Consider the following 25,253-nt stretch of genomic DNA (forward strand, 5'->3'; position numbering starts at 1 on the left):
GTTGCATCAAGGGAAATTCCAACCACATGCAAAGAAAAAAAGTTTTCATAGTGAGACCAGTCAAATGTTGGCAGAGGTTGCTCAGAGATGCTGAGGACTCTCCATCCCTGGAGATGCGGCCCCAAAAGCCCCAGCCTGACTTTGCAGCCAGCCCTGTATTGAACGCAGGGTAGGACTGCAGACCTTGTTGTCATGCAAATTTAAAACATGGCTGCTTTTATCACCAAAAAGAGAAGGTGTTTGGTGCGTATACATCTGCTTAGTGAAAGAGAACTGAACCAAAGAGGGTAAAACTGAGAGGAAGCAGTACACATCAGTGCACCTATTGTAGGCGTAACGACGCGAGGGAGACCAGAGAATTTCCTTATAAAGACAATCTATTTCACGATGATGTTTTGTCACCAGTCACTTCCCGCTCTGGGCTCAGTCTTGGGCTTACAGTCTTGGGCTTGACGAGTTGCTCTGCAGAAAAGGAAGATTTTCCTCGTCACGCAGCAACCTGTTTCGACATACTACTTGGCAGTTCCCCAGCCACCAGAAGTTTGGGTTTTTTTAAGAACTTCTCCTCTTTCTGTTGGATTTGCAGCTGTCGAGCTGTTGTGCCCGCAGTTTGGACCCACCGCTTGAGCCCGGGAGGTAAGATCACAGCACACGCTGTTCTTTTAGCGAGCAGCCCTCGTTGAGTGTATGAACAGTTTAACTGTGCAGGAAATTGTGGTCACAACGACAAAGCAGTGCAGGTCTGTACAGCATGAAGCATGTTCCAATCGTCTTGTGCACAGCATTTCTACTGACCTTCAGGGAAGTGTTTGATGGATTTAATTGGGCAGAGTGGTCTTTGACTGAGTAGGGTGGTAGTCTTTGAATTTGCGTTGGTTCGTCAGGGTATGATAAAGTCAGAAGCCATTATTTAGATTACAGAGTGGATCCCTCTAAGGAGGTAATTCTCATTCCAGTGATGAAAAACACTGATTCAGAAAGCTAATGTATTTTGGCCCATAGTGTTTACAATCTACCCTGCTGACTGTTAAGACATTTATCTTAGGCTTTTATAAATGTAACTTCACTCTTCAGAGAACAAATAAAACTGATTCATGAAGGACCCTGAGTGTAGTAGGGACTTCTGCTTTAAAAACAGTGATATGAGGAGGTCCTAACATTGTATTTGCCTTTTAAGATCTTGACTGTTGAAGCTGGTCAGGCTTGCCCCTTGTCTTCTTTGGGATTTCAGCTCAGGCTGTAGACCAACTGTGTCTTGCAAATGTCTACAGAAGGTTTAGGTGGTAGCATTGTAAACAGGAGCCTTTGGGCTTAACTTTTTGCTCCGTAAGAGCAGTAGACTGCTGTTTTTGTCAGATACTGGCTTCCTCAGCACATGGATTTGGTTTAAACACTGTAAACTGACCCTTAAATCTGTGAGCAACTTGACTTTTCAAGCAAATGGGACCTCAAGCCTTTGTTAGTGTCACTGAAGCCACAGACAAAGTTGGCCAGCTGGTGCCTCACTGCTGCAGATATCAAGTGAAGACGATCTCTAGCAAATGGCAGGTGAGATTGTGCCATGAGAAGTGCAGATGGATGCTCAGCGGTTTGATTGTCTTGATAAAAGCAGATCACACCCTGAAACATCTCATGTAGAGAGGTTTGGGCATGTATTGCCTCCCTCCCCTCTTGCTTCTCACACAGGGATGATCTTGCCCTCCCGAGATGGGGCCAGAGGGTCTGTGCAGGGTCAGGGGTGGGGCTGGGGAAGCTCTCCGGAGTGGACAGGAGACTTTGAAACCCCCTTTGTGGTGGGAAACTCCATTGAGGAGAGATGCTAGAGCCACGAGGGACTGGGAAGTACCTCCCTGCTTGCTGGTAGCAAGGATGGGGATTTCTGCTTCAGTCCTGACTGTGAGACCCAGATTTGCTTAGCTCAGAAGCTGAAGACAGTGTTCACACAACAGGTCAAAAAAAGGTTGTATTCTGTTGCTGGTTTTGAATCTGCTTCCTGAATGGAAACTGAGTAAGGGTTTGGACTGAATACTGCTACGGTTATGCAGTGTTTGAGAAACTATATGAAACTCATCATACTTAAACAAGTCCAGTGGTGACACTTCTCTCACCCTGCTCACAGAACCTACCATGCACTCCATCATGTTGTATAATGCTACCAAATTTTTTTTTTTTTATCATGTTTCCTTCTGATTTCATTCACAAGCAGCTTAAAATGCATCTGTGTAGCATGGAGCAGAGCTATCTTGATAGAAATCCTACAGCAAAAGTCATCACCGTATGTTTTTTCTGAAGTATGAAAGAACCTTATAAAGGGGTTGAGTAAAGGGGAAGGAAGGAGATGGAGGCGACCAGGAGAGTACAATGCATTCAGAAATGTAGCTGATTTTCATACTATTAGCCCTTTCATGCAGAACAGCAGACTCCAGTAAAACGCTGATACAAAACATAAAACGTTTATCAAAATGAAAAATACATACGAAAAAACCTGAAATAGTATTTAGGTGCTACAAGACAGTGTAGGAGGCTCTGCATTGATCTCTCTGCGCATCTTTGCAGTTATCAAAGGGGAAAACTAGGATGGGAAATAAATCGCCACCCCCAGATGAGACAAGCGGGGTGTCCCGGACATGGAGGCAGCGCTCACAGGGAGAACAGCATGTGAGCCATGAGGGCTGCCCAGTGGTGGGGACTCAGCAACCATGCCATAAATCCAAATTATTCTTCAGAGGAAAGTGGCACAGGAGGACTGTGCATCCTACTGCTCCGGTTCCTGCTTCAGTTCCCCTTTGCACACTCAAGAGACCTTACATCTCCCAGCATGGCACCATTGCAGGAGCGGGTCCAAAGTAGCAGGACAGCTGGTAAGGAGGGCTATGCTCAGATGTGCTCTCCATGTTCTGGTCTGGTTTGGTGAGTGGAAGAGCCTGATCACTCAAGGGCTTGCTAAGCCCCTATGAATCCCTGCTGAAATCAGTGAGGAGTCCTGCAAAACTGAGAGCAGAATACAGCTGCTGGTGTTGGAGCAACAGTAACAGATTCATAAAACCAGGTGCAATCAGTCAAACGCAAATATAAAGTTTGCATCTAAAAATAAAATACCCACCTCCTTTTTACAGCTGGAACATGTTTTTAATACTTTCCATGCACAGAGGAACTCTTTTCCTGCTAACAAGCTGGAAACAAGAGGCCACGTTCTCCTTTTCTTGTATCGGTTACGGGGCTTTCACAGGGCATTTGGGACTGAGTCAGTACATTGTGACCTGACCTTCTGCCGCTGGGTTGCAGCACAATGAGTGCCTCACAGGAATAGGAAGAGCAGTTTTCATCTGTCTGCCTTGGGTTTTGTGTCACATCTGCCATCCCAGTCGTGATGGGGCAGAGGTGGGGTGGCTCCTCATACCTGTATCCAAAGCAGCCTCTGTAGGTGCTCCCCTCTTCCCCCACCTTAGTTAGCAAAGGTGGAACTGGGTGGGCCAGGGCTTTCCTTGTCGAGTAGGACATCTGTGGAATGACAGAAGCTGTTTGTCAATTTGGCTTGGTTTGAAAACCAGCTTTGGCCAAAAAAAGAGGGGAAAAAAATCACTGGAAACATTTGATAATCAAAATGTTTCTTTTTCTATATAAAAATGTTTTCATTTTAAAGCTAGCTAGCTTGTGTGGATAAAGGGATAGAAAAGATAAGTGACCCAACAAAAAATGTAGTGTACTACGTCAATTTTTTCTTTTGTAAGAAAAATTCTACAGGCTCTGACTGAAAAATAATATGCACAGATATGCTGTCTCCCTGGTAGAATTTATCTGACAGATAAAAGACACATAAGGATGGTATTTATGGGTTCACAGCTCTGTTTCTTCGGTTTCCTTGAAGGATTAGTACACCCTGCCACTGAGTGGTATATTGGAAAGAGATCTTCATTTCTCTACAAACCCTGTGTATTTTCCCTTCCTAAGCCCTGTTGAGTCGTATTTAATTTAGGACTCAGGCATCACATTGACAAACAAGGTCCTTTATAAAATGGAACATTAAGAAAATAACTCATGGGCATCACTGTGTTGCTTTCTGAACAGTGATAAATGTATTTTCTCTGTATTTTCAAATTGTATATGAAATAATATGTGAAGTGCAACAACTTAATTTCAGTGCCTGCACACTTGGTGAGATTTTGCTGTCTTAAAATGCCTTTGAGGCAAAGATTGTCATTTAATGTGGGCTAAACTGTGAGTATTTATCATGTACCAGGGAGGAACTGTTTGCCATAACTTCAGAAAGACTCTTCTCTGTGTTTTGTATGCTGGTTTAAACAGTGAGATCCCACCCCAATTGAAGGTACTGTAATCCAAGTTACATATTGCTAACAGAGCCAAGCATGTTTCTGTCTACTTTAGGATTTAAAATTTAGCTCAGCATCTTTGAGGAAATTAGAAAAACCTCTTATCCATGTGTATAACTATAGCTATTTAAATAGGGAAATAGTCAAACCACTAAGCGCACAACTTGAAAAACAAACTTTTTTTTTATGAACCACCTCAGGTGTTCAAAGATGTTGCAATTTGTGCTTCTTAAGTAATTTTCAAAGTTGTTGTGTAAGAAATGCATCTAATTGACAAATGGTTCAAAACCTGATGGTATTTGCTGATGCTGTCAGTCATGGTGAGTAGCTGGCTAGATGGTGACACTCACCAGCAAGGAAGTAATATAGGGGTTCTAGTTTTTATCTTATATCATTAGCAAAAAAAAGCCCTATCACAAAAAAACGTCCACACAATCTGCTTGAAAGCTGTGATGCTAAACAAGTATAAAGGACATGTGTGGGATTGTTTATTTGTCTGAGATGGCTGGATGCCCTCGAGCCACCGTGGCAATTTATCACTGCTCCAACCCGGCAGCAAGGCTGGGGAAGTTTAGTGTTAATGCTACTGTCCTACTTTGCTGTGGGTGCACTATGGATCACCCTGCTAGTGGCGGGATACAAACACATTATTTCGATCAAAACTGTAAGAATAACAACAAATAATAATAATTGTAAGAGAGAGAAGCATGATAATAGCAAGTATGCTGAAAATATGAAGTTTAACTGGGAGATAAACTATTCTGAATTATGTAGAAAAAGATGTTTGACATATGTTTGGCCAACAAGATAGCTTTGCCTGTTGCATTTTAATTTAAGATTTTTGCCAATAAGCACAGGATGAAACTTTAAAATTGGGGAACTTCTAGGCCATGCTGTTGTGGTTATAGCATTGATTCTTCTTTCAACACGAGACCCACTGAGTAATTTCTCTTTTTCTCACCCCTTGGTGAGAACTAAATTAACAAAACTTGTCTCCAGAAGGAAAATATTTATCAGAGCCTAACTCATAAATCTCCTCTTTTCTTGTCTTCCCCTCAGCCCTTCCACACTGTAGAAAATCAACAGACTGAGACATAATTTGAACAGAAATGCATACGGATATGTAGATTTACATGTGGGACCTTATGAGGGAAAGGCAGAGGGAAATATTTCTAGGGAGGATTATACTATCAGCGATATTCTGATGAGTGACAGGAATGAGGAGGGCCCCAAAGGTGCAAGAGGTATGGAACAAAGATCGACTATGCTCAAGATACTCTCTTTTCCCTTGTATTTTTCTGGCCTGCAAGATGCTTCAGATCTATCACAAGAGTTTCTGCACAATTCTGAGGCCACCTCTGTTATTCCTGCCTACTGGTGGCACTGTCCAGGGCGGGCTGCGTGTTGTGGGAGGATTGCTGGTGGTGCCTCTTTGCTATCAGCTAGGAGGGAAAGGCTAATGCAGAAAGGAGCTGGAGAAGTATCCCCCAACCCTTATGGAAAGCTGGACATTTGGAAATTGAATTTGTGGATGAGACAAGAAAGAGAAAAGAAAAGGAACTGGAGCTGTGAGCTCTGATAAAGTAAAAAGCAGACCTTCGTGTGCAGAGGGAGACACAGTCTTACGCTGCCCCATGCAACCCTAACAGCTATGTTTCGCAACAGCATGTGCCTCTTGCTGCATCACTTTCAGGAAAAAAAAAAAGTATGAAGAGAAGACAGCAGAAGAAATAGGGGAATGTATATATGATGGGGAACACATATGCAGTTCTTTATCTGATCACTCCAACAGCTAGAGGCGTTGTTGTATTACTAACAAAGCACTAGTGCATTAACATAATAAAGCCCTGATGGTAGAAAGTGAGTAAATATTAGTAATTTGTTCAACTTTCTCAGCACCAAATTCACAGTTAAATCATTCCTGACAACTTAAGTATGTGTTTGTGAAATGTAATGTTGCCCCATGAAATTTACTTTTTTGCTTTGGGGAAAGGTACAGCTTCATGTCTAGCTGTAAAGTGCAGTTTCACACCTTCAAGGCTTTCATTGCCTTGCTTGCAATAAGGCTTAAACACCAGAGAAGTGGAAGAAAATATGAAACAAGGTAACCATTTAATACAAGCCTTGGAAACCTTGAGGTTTTAATGGATTTGCCATTTATTATTTATATTGCATGGTGGGTGCACACTTTGCCAACTAATGCATAACCAGGCAGCTTCTCAGGCTATGGTTTCAAAATTGAAAGAGATGAAAGAACATCAATATTGCTGTGTTTCAATTTAGAGGTAACGTTCAGGTTTGAGATTATTTTAGTTCTTCCTTTATATTCCATACTGAAAATTGTTTGTTATTAGATCTCTTAAAATATTAGTGTGATAGTAGGTCCTTCTGAGGATAAGGTCAAATAAAAGGAAGCTTTACGGCATGGCTGTAATGTATTGGTTTGGAAATGATGGCAGGAAAGGCAGTGCTTCGTAGAGGCTCTTTTGATATCAGTTTGGTACGATTCTCAGCAGCTTAGGTGAGGCTATTTTCCCTTTTTTACATTAATCTGTAAATCAACAGCCTTCTGGGGAGGAAGAAGTAGTTTGCACAACTTTATTTTTGCTTTTGCAATAGTGGGTTTATGCTGTTTGGCAAACAAGAACGAAGCGTCACTTTCAGGCAATGTGTAATCCAGATGTCCTGATGCCATCTGAAGCTCAGTCTGTCTGAAGGAGTGATTTTTTTCCTTCTGAATTTTTATTACCATCCCTTTCTTTCTTGTTGGCTGTTCTGCTTTCTTGCTCTGACCTGTGGAGCTGTATTCCCCTCCTCAGCATCCTGCCTCCACATACAAGCATGTGCTGACTTTCATCTTGTTCTCTCTAAAGAACCTCAGTTCTTTCACTGATCTTTGATCACACCAAGTTCAAGATCCTTCCTCCCAGCTGCTGCTGACCTTTAAAATCTCATTTGTGCTGATAGCTAAGCCATTTGCATTTGTTCCTTCTCAAACTCCCCTCCCTTTTGCTTGTGGTTCACCCTTGCCCAGCCTTCTCTTTGCTTCTTGCTCTACATCTCCATGCTCAAAGCCATCCCCAGGTTCTCATCTGCTGATTTTCCCTTTGCTCCTCTCTCAGCACCTCAACAGCCACTCCCTTCAAAGAAGCTGTTTCAACTAGTTCATATTACCTGTCACCTCCACATACTTTGCTGCTATACCACCCTCTGCACTTTTTTTCTCGGCATCTGTCTTGTCATACTGATTTAGCAAACAGTTTGGAGCAGAGCAGTGCACCATATGCTTACAATGCCTTGTGGATTATCAGTAATCGGACTATTCACCCAGGGTTGTTGGATGCCCTCTTGATGGGATGCCTGAGGTATTTTCAGTTTGCATTGAGGATGATGAAGTGCTGGAAGTGCTTGACCCCTAGAAGCAAATGACCCTGCTCTTGGCTGATAACATTAGTAAGAAAATATTGGGCCAAACCTCCCCTACCATAACCCAGAAGCATTTTACATTTCTATGTGCCTAGATATCATAATTTACTTGTAATGATCTAAGCAAAATAAGCAGTTTATATACTGAAAAGTAGCTTTTTGAAAGTGGGTTTGCTCCTTTTTGCTGTGTGTTGCTAAAGCATTGGACTTTTACTCTCTTGATTTCCCTATGTTTTGCTTTTACTACTTGAACAATTTAAAAAAATGACAGTTGTTTTTAATTGTGAATAACCCTGAAATCGTTAATCTGCAAATTCTGATTTTGATTAATTGAGTGTAAATGTGAGGGCTTTCAGTAACTTCACAGAGATCTTCTGGCCACGGGTGAGCCTGGAAAACGTGCAGCGAAGACTTCTAACACTTTTGCTGCCTTTATTATGTCCCTTGCCAAAACCAGGAGTAGAGGTAACCCTGAAACTGTGTAGAGGTGGGGATTTTCTTGCTGGTATGGATTTTACATGGCAGATGTACTGTGATGGGCCCCACTGTCAAACCCTCAGAGAGGTGATGAGTTACGATGCACTTGACCTGCCAGAAGAGCTGCACAGATGACAGGACGGGGCTGGCTGACAGAGGGTGCCTGTCCAAATCTCACTGCTGCCTAAACAGAGAGCTGGTTTTTAATCAGCAGCACCAGGTGATGTTACATGCTGGAGCTGACAGGCTGGAATGAAGAGATACTAAGGACATGAAAATGCAGAAGAAACCCAGTTGTGTGTTGGGGTGGGGAGTGACAATACCTCCATCACCCGAGTACAACTACTCCTTAGGTCCTCAGGACCAGTTCTCATGCTTGGTACAGATTCATCTGACTTCTCAGCTAAGTGTAACCACCTTTACAGCACAGTGGATAACATTGACCTAAAAAAGATGTCAGAAGGATTCATTACAGCAAAGCCCTTCATCCTATTATGTGTTATTAGTATAAATGCCCACACACGTAAATATATGTACTATTAGTAGGGTTCTTTGTATTTAACAGTTTGGTTAGTTACTGATCAGAGGCAACAAATTATGCAATCAAGAAAAGTCCATTTTATGTTGGTGATAATTTTTCCTCAGGTTTGTAAAACTCTTTGCAACAGTAATGTTGTAGGCAACAGCCTGTGGTGTTTCTATCTGTTAAGCTCTAGAACAGTCTTAATGCTATTAAAAGTTATGTCGCAAATTACGTTGCTTAATCAAGTGACTGGACTGGAAGGGATGATCTTGCAGTGGAATATGGATTTTCTTGCTGATAGTGTAAGATTTTCATGTGTCCAGGTGCATTTTAGGTAATCCACGTACTGCAAAAAACCACAGCATGCAACAGAAAAAGATTGGTAGTGAGGAGTCAGAGGCAGGAAAGGTACCAGGACGAAGGAGCGAGACTGGATCTAATTCTACCTGAGTATATATAACCTAGTCGTTATTTTGCTAGTGGATCACAGGGCTTTTTACAGGTAATGTTTGAAAGTAAGGTGGTTAGAAAATTTTATAATATTATATTAGTATTTCGGCAGCAACCAGCAGCTCTGTTGTGCTAAAGCTGCACATGGGTTCTCGTGCCCCAGTATGTGACTGCATTGTGGATTATGCTGCATTTCTCTGCCTATGAAGGTTGGAGTGAATGAACAGATTTTTCTCTGGAAGCTGTCCTTACCCTAAAACCACAGTGATGTGGCAAAAAAAGGGTGCGCAATGCTACAGGGAGACAGCAGACAAAAAGCTAACCCCATGAGATTGCCTTTGGGCTTTCAAAGCCATGTCCAGATTGGTTCTCACAGATACAAGGAATCAATGCACGAGTTCAAGACAGCATTAGACCTGAAGCCCAGATAGGCTGTAGCAAACCTCTAATTTTTAAAATTATCCCTGTATATCCTTCTATAAAGTTTGGAATCTAAGCCTCCATGATGCAATGCTGGTTTTAGTCTGGGAATGAGGTATTTCTGATTTTTTTTTTCCCCATTTGAACACTGTAGCTACAGCAACCACTTTCCAGGATCAACTCGGGTTTCCATTCTATTCTATTTAAATAGTTGCTTGGTTAATTAATACTTAAAGAGACATAGGACACTAGAGACATTCTGACAAATATAGAATAATAGATTGTCTCCTGAACAGTTTCCTCATGAATAGATGCAAGGGACAGTAGGTGCACAAAAAAGCAGAGGGGTATAACGTGCATCTTTTGGCAGTCTATTAAATAATATGACAAAGGGAAGTAAACTTTCACTTTCTGATTATTAAGACAGGTGCGTAGAAAGGGAAAGTCTAATCCTTCCTCCTGCTTTATACCTTTGGTGAGAGGAAAGGCAGAAAAAACTCCTTCCAGCCACCCATTCCTAAAGTGCCACCCGACCCCAGGCACTAACTTAGGTACCCTGTGGGCAAGTCCCTAAACTCTCTCCATAGCCAGGAAGAGAAGTAGCCCTCTGGGAAGCCCGACCTGGTGCTCTGAACACCTTGTGAAGGAGCTTCTCTCCATCCACCCACCCCGTAAGGGTGACCAGCCTCCTCATTAGGTACCCGAAGGTAGGCGGTGCAAATATTCCCCAGGGTTCAGCTCCAAGCCAGCCCCCCAGGAGCAGACAGGGCTGCTGCTTCTCTGCCGGCACTGCTGAAGAAGCACATGGTGAATTGTGTTTCCAAAGGGGGAATAACAAGAGCCAGCACAGTTTTGTCCGCTTTCTCCATGAGAAACAAAAGTTAGCAGAGGTAGGATTTCATTCCAATTACATTAGTATAAATAAAACTGTTGGGATTTTGAGCAGGGCCTGGGAAAACAACAGGAGGGACATGGATTTGTATGTCATGTACGCAGGATTTTACCCCTTCACTTGATTTTGGGATGCACAGAGGAACTGGGTTTTCAGCTATGGGGAGCTGTTCCGAGACTTTCAAAAACCAAGTGAAACCCCCCCTTTTTCATCATGATAACAAACCCAAAAAGTCACCAAATAAAACCAAGTGTTTTCTTCTTGCAGACCCGCCACTTGGAGAAATAGGAAATGGCGTCAACAGCACACTTCTCGGAGGAGGAGATGGCAGAGCTACAGGAGGCTTTCAGCAAAGTTGGTGAGTACGGCAAACAGGAAAGGCACTGCTTAAGTGTGAAGCTGTAGCAAGCTCTTTTCTGATGTACTGACCAGCTGTGAGGAAATGCAGTTTACTCCAGCGCTGCTGCAGTGTCACAGGAACCGCAGAAACTCCTTTTCCTGCCACTGCGGGCCTCCTGGGTGAAACCACACCAGCATGCTGCGGAGCAATGGCTCTTGCTGGAGAGAGATGGCAAGGCGATGAAAGCAGCATTTATGAAATAATCTCAGAAGCTGTAGAGAAAACCATGCTGTAAATAATTCTCAAGTGAGTACTCCCTGTGGGGAGGAAGCGTCTGGAGAAGACAAATGTCCAAATGGTTACAAAATTTGTCATCCCTTTACTATGACCTTTCAAGCCCATATATTTTTAAACTGTGTGTTTCCTTCCCAAGCCTTTAAAATTATCATCTGATTCGTCTCCTGTAAAGTCACACAGACCCATCGCTGTCTGCCCACATTCTATAAAAAGGTCCTTGAGCTTCTGACAGCTCACATAACTTTTATTAGCAGATCTGTCAGCCTGGCTGGATTATGTGTTAACCAGTTGTCCTTGCTGCTTCAGGTGATGGTTGTTCAGCTTCTGAGCACACAGTAGCCCAGGCTGGCAATCTTAAGCATCTGGTCACTGTGTGCCCCGTACACCTGATGTACTGACAAGGCAAATGCTGGATGGAGGCTTTTGTTCCTCTCCCAGATATTTCGCTCTCCAAGTCCAGATCCTTTTGTTGTATGACTGCAGAAATGGATAGGATGCTCTCTGCAATCTGTATTAATCCGTGCTACTGATGCTAAGAGCCGAGTGCCTTTTTGCAGCGTGCAAGGAGTGACTCATATTGCAACTTACCACGCAGAAAATTGGTACACACTTCTTTAAAATCACCTCAGCCTCTGGGCTGAGGAAGAAGAGCCTGCAGAACAAGAAAGACACATATACATATACATATCTATATAACACTATGTACCTAAGCATAGTGTTTTAACAGAAACTCTCCATACAATAAATTCAGTATACTTCTTTATCTTGGAGATTTTCACAGACTGCTGGAGAACAAAGGACTATTTAACCTGTATTGGTGATCTCACAAAATCCTACCCTGGATCTTGCAACAGGCTCAGCAGGACTATCTGTGTTAGCACCATTGCAGAGAAACACCCATGTTCTTATTTTAAGGATGACATACGCGATTCCAAACCTTCATGACTTCCAATGATACTAGGTGCAGAAAACAGGCTAAAATCACCAGTTATATCTATAAATATATACACATGTAAGGTGTAACTGTATTGCACCAACTCCATTTTCTTTAGCTGTTCTGTAGACAGGATACTCCCTCTATGAATCACATGTTTGTCTATATGCAAACCTTGGATAGTCAGTTATATCCATCTAAACTTAGCTTTGTTAAAGTATTACTATATTCTAAACCATATAATTTCATCACTGTGAGGTGGGGTATTTTTTGTTAAACGGTGATTGCAATTTCTTCATGGGCCTGAATAGTTGAAAATACACACCACAGTGGTTGAAAATACTGAATTTCAGGAACCAAACCTTTATATATAATGTACCCTTCCCCAGGTAAAATAAAAACAGCCTTTGTGTGCATAAAATTTCATTGGGCTGATGTAGAATCTAAATGTTGGTGACAATCTTTGCAGATATCAGTGGGAACGGCTTCATCCACGCCAATGACCTAACAGACGTGTTGAAGGCAGCCAACCTCCCTCTCCCAGGATACAAAGCCAGAGAACTCATTCAGAATTTGACAACCACGGGGGATGGCAGGATCAGTTTTGATGAATTTATTTCAGTAAGTAAGATGTTATTTATTTCAATAAGATGCCAGGTGGGATACTCAAGGTTGTCCCCAGGGCACAGCAGAGGCACAAGCACAGGGTATCCTGGGCACCTAGTTAATCCAAGGAGTCCTCTGGTTGGAAAAGATGAGAGCAGAAGGTAAGCAAACTAGAAATCCTGCAATTAACTGGGACAAGTTCTATGTACATAAATGCAGCTGTGTATTGAATACATTTAATACCTTTCCATTTGGTTGGAATATGCAGTGGCATAAAGTTTTTCAGTTATAAGTTGCAAAAAGATTATGTTCTGGATATATGGTTATGAAAAATTTCAGCAGATTGAAACTAAAAACTTTATGGGGCATTTTTTCTATTTAAAAAGCTTCTTTCCCTGGTCTGATCTAGGACAAAAGCAAATGCTAAAATAGAAGTGGATTTTCCTTGGGATGGAGAAATAGATTTTTACTTGTCCTGTCTTCAAACCAAAACTGTTAAAGGCCCTCCTCCTGCACATTTTAGCTCTGTTGTTTCATACCATACACATGTTGGTTACTTAGCTGATCTTTGTTCACTGCTCTGAAAACAAAAATCTGCACACGATCCTGTTCTACCATGGCAGACAATACACAGATTTTATCCAGTATATACCACTGAATAACGCACAAGCCATGCTTCCCTATGTACATATGAAGCAGAGAGGATGTGCCTCCTGGCCCAAGAGCTCACTGTTTTAGCTTGGTTCAATTCTCTGAAATCTTAAAATTGTCTCTCATGCTTGAAAGATTTTCCAAAACCTGAAGAGTGATGATGTTGCTAAGTCGTTCCGAAAACAAATCAACAAAAAGGAGGGGATCTGTGCTATCGGTGGGACGTCTGAGCAGTCCAGTGCCGGCACACAACACTCTTACTCAGGTACGTACAGCTGTCCTACACTGACAGCAATGAGGAACAAACAAGCGTGCCCTTAGAGATCATCTGCACCTTATCTCAGTGCAAACCCAGGTGCTCTGGCCTCGGTGAGCTTTGGTGGCTGTTCAGGCAAGGCTGGTGCAAGGCAGAGTTCTGAAGGTGACAAAGGTCTGGAGCAGGGTCTTTGTAAAAAATAATGTGAGCTGGTTTACTGGGGCAGGCAAAGCTGTAGCTACGGGAGGAAGCTCCAGCTGGCTTCGCTTCCCTTACCTTAAATGCATTGCAGCTTTGCTGGGGAACAGCCTCCTGGCACGGCTGTAGCAGCACAGAGACTGGCCCCTTGCTGTCCCTGCTCACAGGGAGGCATGGCATGGGTTCCCCATTGCTGCTGACCCATTTCCTTGTACATTTTACCAGTAGTCTGGTAGTCTCTCTGTAAACTCACCTGTAACCAAATGGTTCTTGACCTTTTTCTAAAGATGGCATGACCCCTATAAAGAAGGCTTTTCTCCAAGCCTGTTTCCCCAAGCTGAAAGTTTGGGGCAGCCATGGTTGCTTCTGTTGCCTCCTGGGTACAGCCCACTCTGAAGCAGCTCCACAGGGAAGAAGTCCCACCCTTGGCTGTCTTCTCCATGGGCAAGGGTGAGGAACTGACTTTCTCCAGAGAAGGGAGAGTGGAGGATGCTACCAAGGCCTCCACCCAGCTGATCACAGGGGACACCATCTCTGAGCTATTGGGGGCTGTGTGAGCTGCTGCTGGTACAGGATAGCCACATTTCAGCCCTGTTGGACTACAGGCAATATTTGCCCATTACCCTCTCAATGCTCCTTGTCAGAATCCAACCCTGGCCACGCTCTTCTAAATATTGCATGTGGAGGGTGTAATCTACAATACAGAAATCACTTATCTGAACTTATTTGAAGTTATGTGGGGTTTGGATTTAGCGGAGTGATACAGCAATGCACTCACATTACGGTGCAAGTACGTATTACCCTTAGCAGAGCGTAGCAACTGCAACATGCAGTTGAATCATGAGAATTTCATTATCAGTCTCTGTAATGTGCCTGCCCTCATGATATTGGGCAACCCCTGTCAATGGGTTAGAGTATGGAATGAGTATTACTAGCTCAAACCCATTGCTGTCTTCGGCTCATTTGCCTGCCTCCCTAGAGCCTTCTTCCCTTGTAGGCGTTTGTTGATCAGTCACGCTGGTGGGATAGTCTTCCCCGCAAGGAGCTCTGCCTTTGTAAGTAATATGATGGTAGACATATTGCTACCATATCAGCAAACTGATGGATTTGATGTTGTGTCTACAGAGGAAGAAAAGTATGCCTTTGTCAACTGGATCAATAAAGCTCTTGAGAAGGACCCTGACTGTAAGCACGTGGTCCCAATGAATCCAGAAACAGATGACCTCTTCCAGGCGGTCGGTGATGGCATAGTGCTTTGGTAAATAATACCTGTCTTTCTCACAAATGGGAACTGTGAGCCTCCAGAAACTCACCTCTCTGCTTAAAGGGAAGCTGCTGACTACATTAAGCTCATGAATCTTTGCTGATTTAGGGCCTTAATAATGCTAGGGGTTTTGTTTCTTTCATATTTAAAAATATAAAGCTTCTTTCATGTTAAACGAGAGTTTTTCCTTGCCTCTGGAGCCTTGCAATACAGTGAAATCTGAGGAGTTACTTGGTTTTATTTTTGTCCAAGGAATTTTAGGGGTTCACGTGGCAGCACGAGATAGTGAGTGCTTTCACAGAAATTTTCTGCACAATAAACTTCTCACACCACCTTGTGGCATTCTTGGCCACACACGTGTAGTGCAATCTGCACGTGACCCAAAAGAATTGCTCAATTCAGTAACTCTCCAGCATTTTGGCTTGCCCTACAGAGTAGTGATAAAAGCTGTATCTGTATTTTGTGTTCACATAGCTAGTAGTGTATTTCTTACTTTATCTTTTATTTCCAGTAAGATGATCAACTTTTCAGTGCCAGATACCATTGATGAGAGAACAATCAACAAAAAGAAACTCACACCCTTCACAATACAGGTACTGAAATACAAGATTCTTTGCTTTTCCTTTAGGATGCTCTGATATACTCAGAGCAAAGGCTGGGGATACTATAGTCCTGCCCAACAGAGTCAGGCAAAGTTGTTTGTGCCAAAGTGAGATGCTCAGGTCCACATCGTAAACCCATAAAGACTTATATTTCTGTTTCTTTCCAAACATGTGAGCAATCCCATTAAACAAACTGTGTTTATATTTGCACCTAACCCAATGTATGTTTACCAGTTCAAAGCTTGAGATACCTTTGCAGTAGGTGCCGTACAAATGCAAGAGCAACTCGATAATGTGGTGACCAGTCTCAGTCGGAGCAGCTCTCAGAAGGCTGAACCCTGCATACAAGGTCACACAGGCACAGCCATGGACTTGAATTCACAACTGCTGTGTTGCAGTCTGATGTCCTCACCAAAATATTAACTGAGATCCAGGAAGCACTGTGATGTGCAATGTGCCTGAGACGGGACCATAGTCTTTGCCTGCCTTTTACAATCCATGCTATTTCACCTTGAATGCTGAATCCCTTCTTTATTTCTATTACATGCACATGTGTAAGATTTAAAAATTGGACAAAAAAGCAAACTTTCACTTTATAAAGCTTATTGTGTTTCTCACGCAGCAGTACGTAGAGAAATATTTTTATAAGAACAGCATCTATATATCTGGATACAGAATATAAATAGATATATGGAATAGATATGAACTTAACCCAGTTTAGCCCTCAGCTACTCTGATTTGATGGAACATTAGCCGGGCTCAAGTAAGCTCAGAAGCCATTAAATTGGATTTTTATGCTGTCTACCACATCTTTCAGTTCTAATCATTTTGGTCAGCAGCATAGCTTAGTGATGCAGCTCAGATCAATCCCTGTCACACATAGACATGATTTGATCAATACAGCTTCCACTTTAACTTAACCCTTTTACAGCTGTCTGGTGGAGAAAAGGTAATTAATTTGAAATGCTCCAATTTTTTCTAGCTTATGAGAATTTACACTATGTCTCTGCATTTTATATCTAATCAAATCTCTCTGTCACACCAGTGGTGAGGAAATTCATGTGAAAAATTGAGAATCTGTGTGATAAATTATATTTTCAAGACTTCTGTCTGCTTTACTTATCCTCTGTTTACCAAGCCACCTTTTTGAATAGCTTAGACCTGTGGGTCAGGTTTTTTTATACTCTTTGTTTTAAATGGGAAGGAAGTGGAAAAGGAACGTAACATTCTTGAAACCTCACCTTCTTTCCACCCCTCACTATGAATCACAGCATCTCTCTGCTTCCACTGAATACTCCCAAACCAGGACCCCACGCTCCGAAGTTCAAAAAGAAAATACCCAGGCTTGACCTGTTCTGACCTTGGCTGAACTGCAAGGTTAAAAACCTCAAGTCTATTCATACTGATTCCTATGACCATGTGCTTTTTGTATACCTTGCCAGCTAGCAAATTAGTTGTATCTTAGGTGTTAGGGCTTTTGTTAGGGCTGTTTAGGGAGAGCTGAACCTGGAATATCTGCCAGTCGATTGGGCTATAACTTACCTCATTCCTCCATGTGTGCAAGACTGAGCAGAGCAGAGCTTGCCCCATGCTGAAGCTAAGTCTGCACTTGATCACGTGTTTGCGCCTTAGCTATAGGGAAAGCCTGGCTTTGACAACCAGGACTGAGCCAGGACATCACTGTGAACGCAGATGTATGCTCTGAGCTTCAATGCCTTGTGACATGGCATCATTCACCTTTGCCAAAGAGGTCCTTTCCATCTTTGTGTTGGCACTCAGAATTTACCAGTAATGCCAGCAGATTATGCATTCCCCAGGTCCCTGTGGTCAGATACATATCCTGGGCTACACCAAAAGCAGCATAGCCAGCGGGCTGAGGGAGGCAATTCTGCTCCTCTGCTCCACTCTGGTGAGATCCACCCGGAGCACTGCCTCTAGCCCTGGGACCCCAGCACGGGTGTCAGGGTTTAGCTCCAGCCAGCAATTAAGCCCCACACAGCTGCTCACTCCCTCCCACCTCCCACCCACCTGCCATGGGATGGGGGTGAGAATCAGAAGGGTGAAAGTGAGAAAACTTGTGGGTTGAGATAAAGACAGTTTAACAGGTAAAGCAAAAGCCGTGTGCACAAGCAAAGCAAAACAAGAATTCATTCACTGCTTCCCGTCAGCAGGGAGGCGTTCAGCCATCCCCAGGGCAGCAGGGCTCCAGCACACTAAACGGTCACTTGGGAAGACAAACGCCATCACTCTGAATGTCCCCCACTTCCTCCTTCTTCCCCCAGATTTTACTGCTGAGCATGACATCATATGGTACAGAATATCCCTTTGGTCCGTTGGGGTCAGCTGTCCCGGCTGTGTCTCCTCCCAACTTCTTGTGCCCCCTCAGCCTCCTCGCTGGTGGGGTGGGGTGAGAGGCAGAAAAGGCCTTGGCTCTGTGTAAGTGCTGGTTAGCAGTAGCTAAAACATCCCTGAATTATCAACACTGTTTTTGTCACAAATCCAAAACATAGCTCCATGCCAGCTACTCTGAAGAAAATTAACGCTCTCCCAGCCAAAACCAGCACAACAGGAAAGACATGGACTTGTTACAGCAGATCCAGAAAAGGGCCACGAAGATGATCAGAGGGCTGGAGCACCTCTCCTGTGAAGAAAAAACAGTTGAGAGACTTGGGTTTGCTCAGCCTGGAGGAGAGAAGGCTCCAGGGAGACCTTACTGCAGCCTTCTGGTACTTAAAGGGGGATTATAAGAAAAACGGGGACAAACTTTTTAGCAGGGCCTGTTGTGACCGGACAAGGGGAAATGTTTTTAAACTAATAGAGGATGTATTTGGATTAGATATAAGGAAGAAATTTTTGACAATGAGGGTGCAGAAACTGGCACAGATTGCCCAGAGAGGTGGTGAATGCCCCATCCCTGGAAACATTCAAGGTCAGGTTGGACGAGGCTCTGAGCAACCTGATCTAGCTGGAGATGTCCATGCTTACTGCAAGGGGGTTGATGCAGGGGGCTGCAGGACTAGATGACCTTTATAGGTCCCTTCCAACCCAAACTATGCTATGATTCTATGATTCTAGGTATGTGAATGCATTCACAGTGAAACTGCTCACAGATTTTACTAGTTTGGGCTGTGCTCCCTTCCTGTATCCTCAGCTCTCCAGTCACTGCTTCATTTGGAAGTTCTCTTCTCTCTCTAGGAAAATTTGAACCTGGCCCTGAACTCTGCTTCAGCCATTGGGTGCCACGTTGTTAACATTGGAGCTGAAGACTTAAAAGAAGGGAAACCTTACCTGGTTTTGGGTCTTTTATGGCAAGTCATCAAAATTGGACTCTTTGCTGACATAGAGATCAGCAGGAATGAAGGTATGTATAGCTCTACTGTTGTCACTGAACAGCCTTTAGGATAAAGATCTTTTTAAAAAAATCTGAGCTGAATTTTTTTCCAAGTATTTGTTACCTGTCTTCTTGATTTCTCTAATTTCCCGTGCTCTTTACAAGTTCCAGCACTCCAAAGTCCAGGGGTGTGTGTAGGCTTGCATGTGCAGAGCTAATTTCATGTTCACTGGGTCAGGAATGATGGTCTACACCCAGGTATATTGGTGTTTGGGCACTAAATCTGGGATAAGGAAATGCTACACTGCATTCAGGAAGCTTTGCTCTTTTCTTGCTCTTGATTGCCAAACATCTCCTCTTTCTTTGTGAAATCAGAATTATAGAATCACAGAATAATTAAGGCTGGAAGGAACCTCTGGAGGTCCACCCTGGAGTTCCTCTGGTTCAGCCATCCCACTACTCACTCACAGCAGTACCAGTCTCAAGGTTAGATGAGGTTGCTCAGTGCTTTTTCCAGTGCTCTCTGGAGAGGCTGTTCCACAGCCAAACTACTCTTGCTGAGACATTTTTTTTCTTACATTTAATAGTTTGAATTTATCTTCCTGCACCTTGTGACTGTAACATACTGGGGAAACACAGCTCTGGCCTCTCTACAGTTGTTGAAGACAATACTTGTTCCTCTCTCAGACCTCTTTTGAAGCTAAATAAACCCAGTTTTCTCATCCTTTTCTCAAATATCATGTACTCCAGCCCAATCATCTTTGTCTCCCTCCACTAAACTTGCTGCAGTCTGTCAGTGTCTCTCTTGTACTGGGGAGCTCCAAACTGGACACAGTACTCCTGATGCCAAAATTTTCCATGAAGTAGCTTTAGCATGAGGCTGTGGATGTGTACATGCAGTCCACACATACCTCATCTTGCTGCTTTGTCCCCTGTGCCTCTGGGTAGTCTGCTCAACCAACAGTGACACTTCTTTCCTCCAGTTACCATGCAGGTGTTACCTTCATTGCTTCACTCCTTCCACATTTCTATCCCTTTCATAGCCAGAGCCACCAGTTTCCAGAGTTCCCAGTCCCCATTCCTCTGTAGGTAGCCTTATCCACCTTATATCTATTTTTCCCTTTCTGGTATTTTCTCCTTCACTTCTCATCTCAGACTTCAGTTTGTCAGGGTAGATAAGCCAAGATAATTTAAATTTCTTTTCAGATTCTCTCTTTCCCTGATAGCCTTTCTCTGCAGCTGTTCCAGGTGAAACTGCCCTTTCTTGAATATGGGACACTGTATTTCCAAAGAGCTCTCATGAGCACATGGTATCAAGGCAGTAATACATCCCAGCCTCTATGGGAAATAACTAGGATGCACTAATATTGTGTTTGGTTTTCCCCTGGTCACATCACATGGTGGCTCAGATAGCTCAGGAGACATCTAATACACTCAAGTTGTTCTCATCCTTTGTCTGTATAAGCTTTTAGCTAACAGCAGTTATTCATATTAGTTCCCTAGTGAATGCCTTTGAACATGGCACTATTAAATTACATTCCGTTTTTATTAGTGTCATCTAGCTATTTCTGTGTGACTTCCTGATCGTCCTCTGTATTGACCATGCCACCTAGTGAATATCTTCATCAAATTTTTAGCACATTGCTAGTATTTGTGCCAAGATAATTGATGCAAAAAGAAAAACATTAATCCAAAAATCAATCCATGATCAAGACTGCACAAGAATCCTTCTTCCAGCCTACTTCTCTCCATGTTAACATTGTTCTCTTCATAAAATCCACTGCCTACTTTCAAATGCTTCTATTATCCCCTTTCTGGTTCAGTTTAACCCCAAAGCACTCTATATCAATTTATCTATTGAATTCCAGATACAGTAGGTCTTCACTGTTTCCTTTATATAGCAAATCCGTATTTCTTTCAAGCCATATTTCTTTCAAGGAATGACAAAAGATATCACAAGGAGATCACAGTAGTGTGACACACTCTCCCTTTTTATCACATTAACAATAAGTTTCCATGTTATTAGTTGTTCTTTTTGAAACTTGTTCCAGTCTTTCATGCTCCAGGATCAGCTGAACATCCTGCAGTTGCAAGGGTCAGTCCTTCCCTCCTGCCTCTTTCTCCTTCTATGAACGTAGCTGTGTTAATTTTTCTATGCAAATAGGCTACCTTCTCCAACTGACAGGTGAGTTAACTCTACCGGCCCATGAACCCATGAAGTCATGCGCAAAATCTGTAGAATACCTGTGTGTATCCAGTTTCACTGTGAAGGTCACTGAGATTTCTTTCATCTAAGCTGCAGAGAGTCTGTGTTCATTTTCCCATTCCCATCTTACCTCTGTACTCAATGTCACTGTGTCCAGCTCTGGAGCCATAAGCACAGAAAAAACATCAACCTGTTGGAGCAGGCCCAGAAAAGGGCCACGAAGATGATCAGGGGGCTGGAGCACCTCTCCTGTGAAGACAGGCTGAGAGAGCTGGGTTTGTTCAGCCTGGAGGAGAGAAGGCTCCAGGGAGAACTTACTGCAGCCTTCTGGTACTTAAAGGGGGATTATAAGAAAAACGGGAACAAACTTTTTAGCAGGGCCTGTTGTGACCAGACAAGGGGAAATGGTTTTAAACTAATAGAGGATATATTTGGATTAGATATAAGGAAGAAATTTTTGACAATGAGGGTGCAGAAACTGGCACAGATTGCCCAGAGAGGTGGTGGATGCCCCATCCCTGGAAACATTCAAGGTCAGGTTGGACGAGGCTCTGAGCAACCTGATCTAGCTGGAGATGTCCCTGCTCATTGCAGCGGGGTTGGACTAGATGACCTTTACAGGTCCCTTCCAGTCCAAACTACTCTATGATTCTATGGTCATCTTTTCATTAAGACCTGAAGCAAGGAAATCGAGTCATTCTTAGACCACACTGAAATTGTCTTGCATTTCTATATGATCCACTACTAGCTCCACAACTATCAGCCTTTTCTTCATTTTATTGATGAGACCCTTTTTCTGTTTATGTCCTCTGTCATCCTAACACAGCTTGGGTTTTGTCAACGCTTTGATTACTCACTTTTAGAAACTAGGGTAGCAAAATGTGTAAGAGAGAAAATACTTCCACATTCTCCTCTACAAGTATTCACAACATTATTACTTTTCTTTTTTCCTCGCTCAGCCTTGATAGCTCTTCTGAGAGAAGGAGAGAGCCTGGAGGATCTCATGAAGTTGTCTCCAGAGGAACTGCTGCTGAGGTGGGCAAACTATCACCTGGAGAATGCAGGATGCAACAAAGTCAACAACTTCAGCTCAGACATCAAGGTATGAGAAACACTGACCAACAACAGCAAAACAGCAGGTCCACACCCAAATCCCTGTCCTCCAAACAGGGATTGTGCACTGAAGCAATCCAAGCAGCTGAGACTGCTCTGCCAAACACATAGAGCTGGGCACAGAAAATCATTTCAGCGGGGTTTACCCTTCCACTCAGTAGTATTCCTCCTTCTGACCTCCCAGGCATCACGGCCAGCCCTAGTACACCAAACGCCTGGGAAAGGAATGGCTGGCTGGCTCTGGACAGGGCATACGCGCTCTACTGCTGTATTTTCAGTTCCCTGCCGCTATTGCTGTCCTCCTTCCTAAATGTCCTTAAATGTTTCTTGACCTGGCTTTGGTTTGGAAAGGCTGGACCTTACCCAGACATGTAACCAGGTGTAGGGGAAGAGGATGGGCTCTTCCAGTTCCCCCACTTGATCTTTTCTTCACTACAGCACCTGGGTTATGTGCTTCTACCTCCCAGCCTTTGCTATAAACCTGCATGCACTAACCTGCAAGTTTTAATTCAGTAGGACTATTCAAAATAACATAGCTAGATGAGGAGGCACTTGCAAGGATGCATTCCTAGTCCATGCAGCGTATTGCATGCACTTGGGACTTCATGGGCTTGTGGGTGCAGAGCTTTCTCTGTAGGACCTTCACTCTTCCCAGACAGAGGTAGCTGAACCTGAATGGTGCACACTGATGAGCTGCAGGCACTGAAGCTACAGTGAAAGGCCCAGACAGCTTTCCAGGGCTGTGGGGGGTGTATCAGGGAGGGTGTCTGAGCTGGCTTGAAGGAAAGCCAGGGGCTAGCCAGCACACCGACCTCCCTAGCCATGACCTGACCTTCCCACTCCCAGCAGAGCATGGGAAAAGCCCCACTCCAGAGATGCCTGGTTGTAAGCTTCACCAGGGACTGAAGCACAAGAAGTCATTTACCGTGACTTACTTGACATACATAAAAACACACCCAGGAAGGCAACAGGAGAGTCTGAGAGTCACATTTGACAATACAGTTTTTATTGTAACAGGTTTTTGGTTCACTGGGTGGAAGTGACTGGAGAATATCGATGGAAAGGGAAGGGAATGGAGTCTTCCCATCTTTCTGTATGCTGGCCGAGAGGACTATAATGCAACTGATTAAATCCTATCTGCAGCTGAAAGATAAATCACTAAATCACACCTACCATATTTACAGTTGGGAAATAAGGCACATTTACCTCTTAGAGGCCAAGCCTTTAGCCTTTATAGTCATTCTCTAACTGTGTCTCCCCACCTCAAACAACCACTTTTTTGATATGTGGGTTGTAATGCATATGTATAAGTTTTAAAACAATTCGGGTAATCAGCTTTATATTTTGAAGAGTATGGGTTAGTTAGTCAAGTCCCTAAATACTAACATGTAGCTTTATTTTCAGTTAAGTTCTTTCTGAAATAAGATTATTTTCCACACAGGGAAGCAACATTACATTTCACAAAAGATTAAAGACACGACATGTTAAATCCTTGTCTTGGTTCCTGCTCTTTTGCCTGAAAAATGCTGATACTGTTGTCAGTTTTAACTTTGTCTGTGAATACTGTGCTTTCTCTTCCATAACTGTTCCAGTGTTGCTTTGAAATCTGCTTTTAAACATCTGCTTTCTCCTTCTGCATTTTCTTTTATTAAATGCTCAGCAGCCTGACTTCTACAGTATTATAAAGGTATGCATTTTCTTATCTCTAATTTAATGTTCAGATTAATTCAATTCTAATCTCTCTTTGTTGTTGCTGTCCTTTTTGTGAGTGCAACACACAGCATTTTGTCTCGTGTGTTGAGCGTTCTGCAGCATATATATATTGGCTTAGGGAAGAATCAGATCCAGCAAATACAGCATAAAGTAGGAACTGCTAAGTGCTTCCAGCTTAATTAATTTAATTATGTAGCCCAATGATTGATGTAATAAAAACAAAGCATGCAGGCCCATTGTTCAGGGGAGCACTGGCATGCAAAACCTGGCTTTAGATGTAATTTTTCTTCCCTTTAATTTCTGTCTGTCACAGGACTCAAGAGCTTATTACCATTTGCTGAACCAAGTTGCCCCCAAGGGAGATGAAGAAGGCATTCCAGCTATCACTATTGACATGTCAGGATTAAGGGTAAGATGAGATAAGTTTAGAGTAAATGCCGGTATTTTCTGTCTGTTACTTGCATTGCTGGCCAACACGGGGTTGCACCAGGATGTCAGAACAAGCAAACTCTTTTTAGCATTGCAACATGATCTTGTATTTCAGAAATCCAAACTTTCAAATAATTAAATGATGTGGTTTGCCTTTTGTTAGATATTATCACTGAAACTTTAACAACCATTGAACCATGCTGCTAAACTACTAACATGTAACAAGTGTATTTAAATACATTTATTTGGGAGTTTCATCAAACCATCCTCTTTTATATGGAATATAACTAAAAGCAATACGGTGAGATGGCTCTGCATTGTAGGTAAAGCCCTTTTGAAAACACAGACCTGCCATTACTAAAAGTGGGAAAGGAAATAGCTATAGATCTGACAGGGACCTGCTTGAACAGCCCCACACCTTGCTCACATGCAGAGATCCTGAGCGGGTCCTGTGTGCAGTGCCAGGCGGTAGGGTGAGGCTGATGGCCCCACTTTTTGCTGGTGCAGGAGAAGGATGACGTCCAGCGAGCAGAGTGCATGCTGCAGCAGGCAGAGCGCCTGGGCTGCCGGCAGTTCGTCACAGCCACCGACGTCGTCCGGGGGAACCCGAAGCTAAACTTGGCCTTCATTGCCAACTTGTTCAACAAATACCCTGCCCTTCATAAGCCAGAGAACCAGGACATCGACTGGAGCTCCATTGAAGGTAAGGAAAATGCAAATAAAGGATGTTTCTGGCCACCTGTGCCACAGTATCCCCAGCTCTGAGTCGATGATACGCTAACTTAACCTTACGT

The 25,253-nt window shown here is 43.2% G+C and overlaps 1 protein-coding gene across 1 annotated transcript in view; it reads left to right on the forward strand.

Annotated features, from left to right (window-relative positions):
• The first annotated feature begins 414 nt into the window (after positions 1-414).
• The window catches only part of LCP1 (lymphocyte cytosolic protein 1), a 33,087-nt gene continuing 8,248 nt past the window's right edge, over positions 415-25,253 (forward strand). The window contains exons 1-10 of the mRNA XM_056328569.1: positions 415-636; positions 10,787-10,877; positions 12,560-12,711; positions 13,483-13,612; positions 14,927-15,059; positions 15,577-15,658; positions 18,863-19,028; positions 22,164-22,306; positions 24,344-24,439; positions 24,967-25,162. Of these exons, the coding sequence (XP_056184544.1) occupies positions 10,811-10,877; positions 12,560-12,711; positions 13,483-13,612; positions 14,927-15,059; positions 15,577-15,658; positions 18,863-19,028; positions 22,164-22,306; positions 24,344-24,439; positions 24,967-25,162 (1,165 nt within the window). The 5' untranslated portion in view covers positions 415-636; positions 10,787-10,810. The remainder of the gene's footprint in view (positions 637-10,786; positions 10,878-12,559; positions 12,712-13,482; positions 13,613-14,926; positions 15,060-15,576; positions 15,659-18,862; positions 19,029-22,163; positions 22,307-24,343; positions 24,440-24,966; positions 25,163-25,253) is intronic.

This window comes from Falco biarmicus, chromosome 2 (assembly GCF_023638135.1).
Source record: "Falco biarmicus isolate bFalBia1 chromosome 2, bFalBia1.pri, whole genome shotgun sequence".
Lineage (NCBI taxonomy): Eukaryota > Metazoa > Chordata > Aves > Falconiformes > Falconidae > Falco > Falco biarmicus.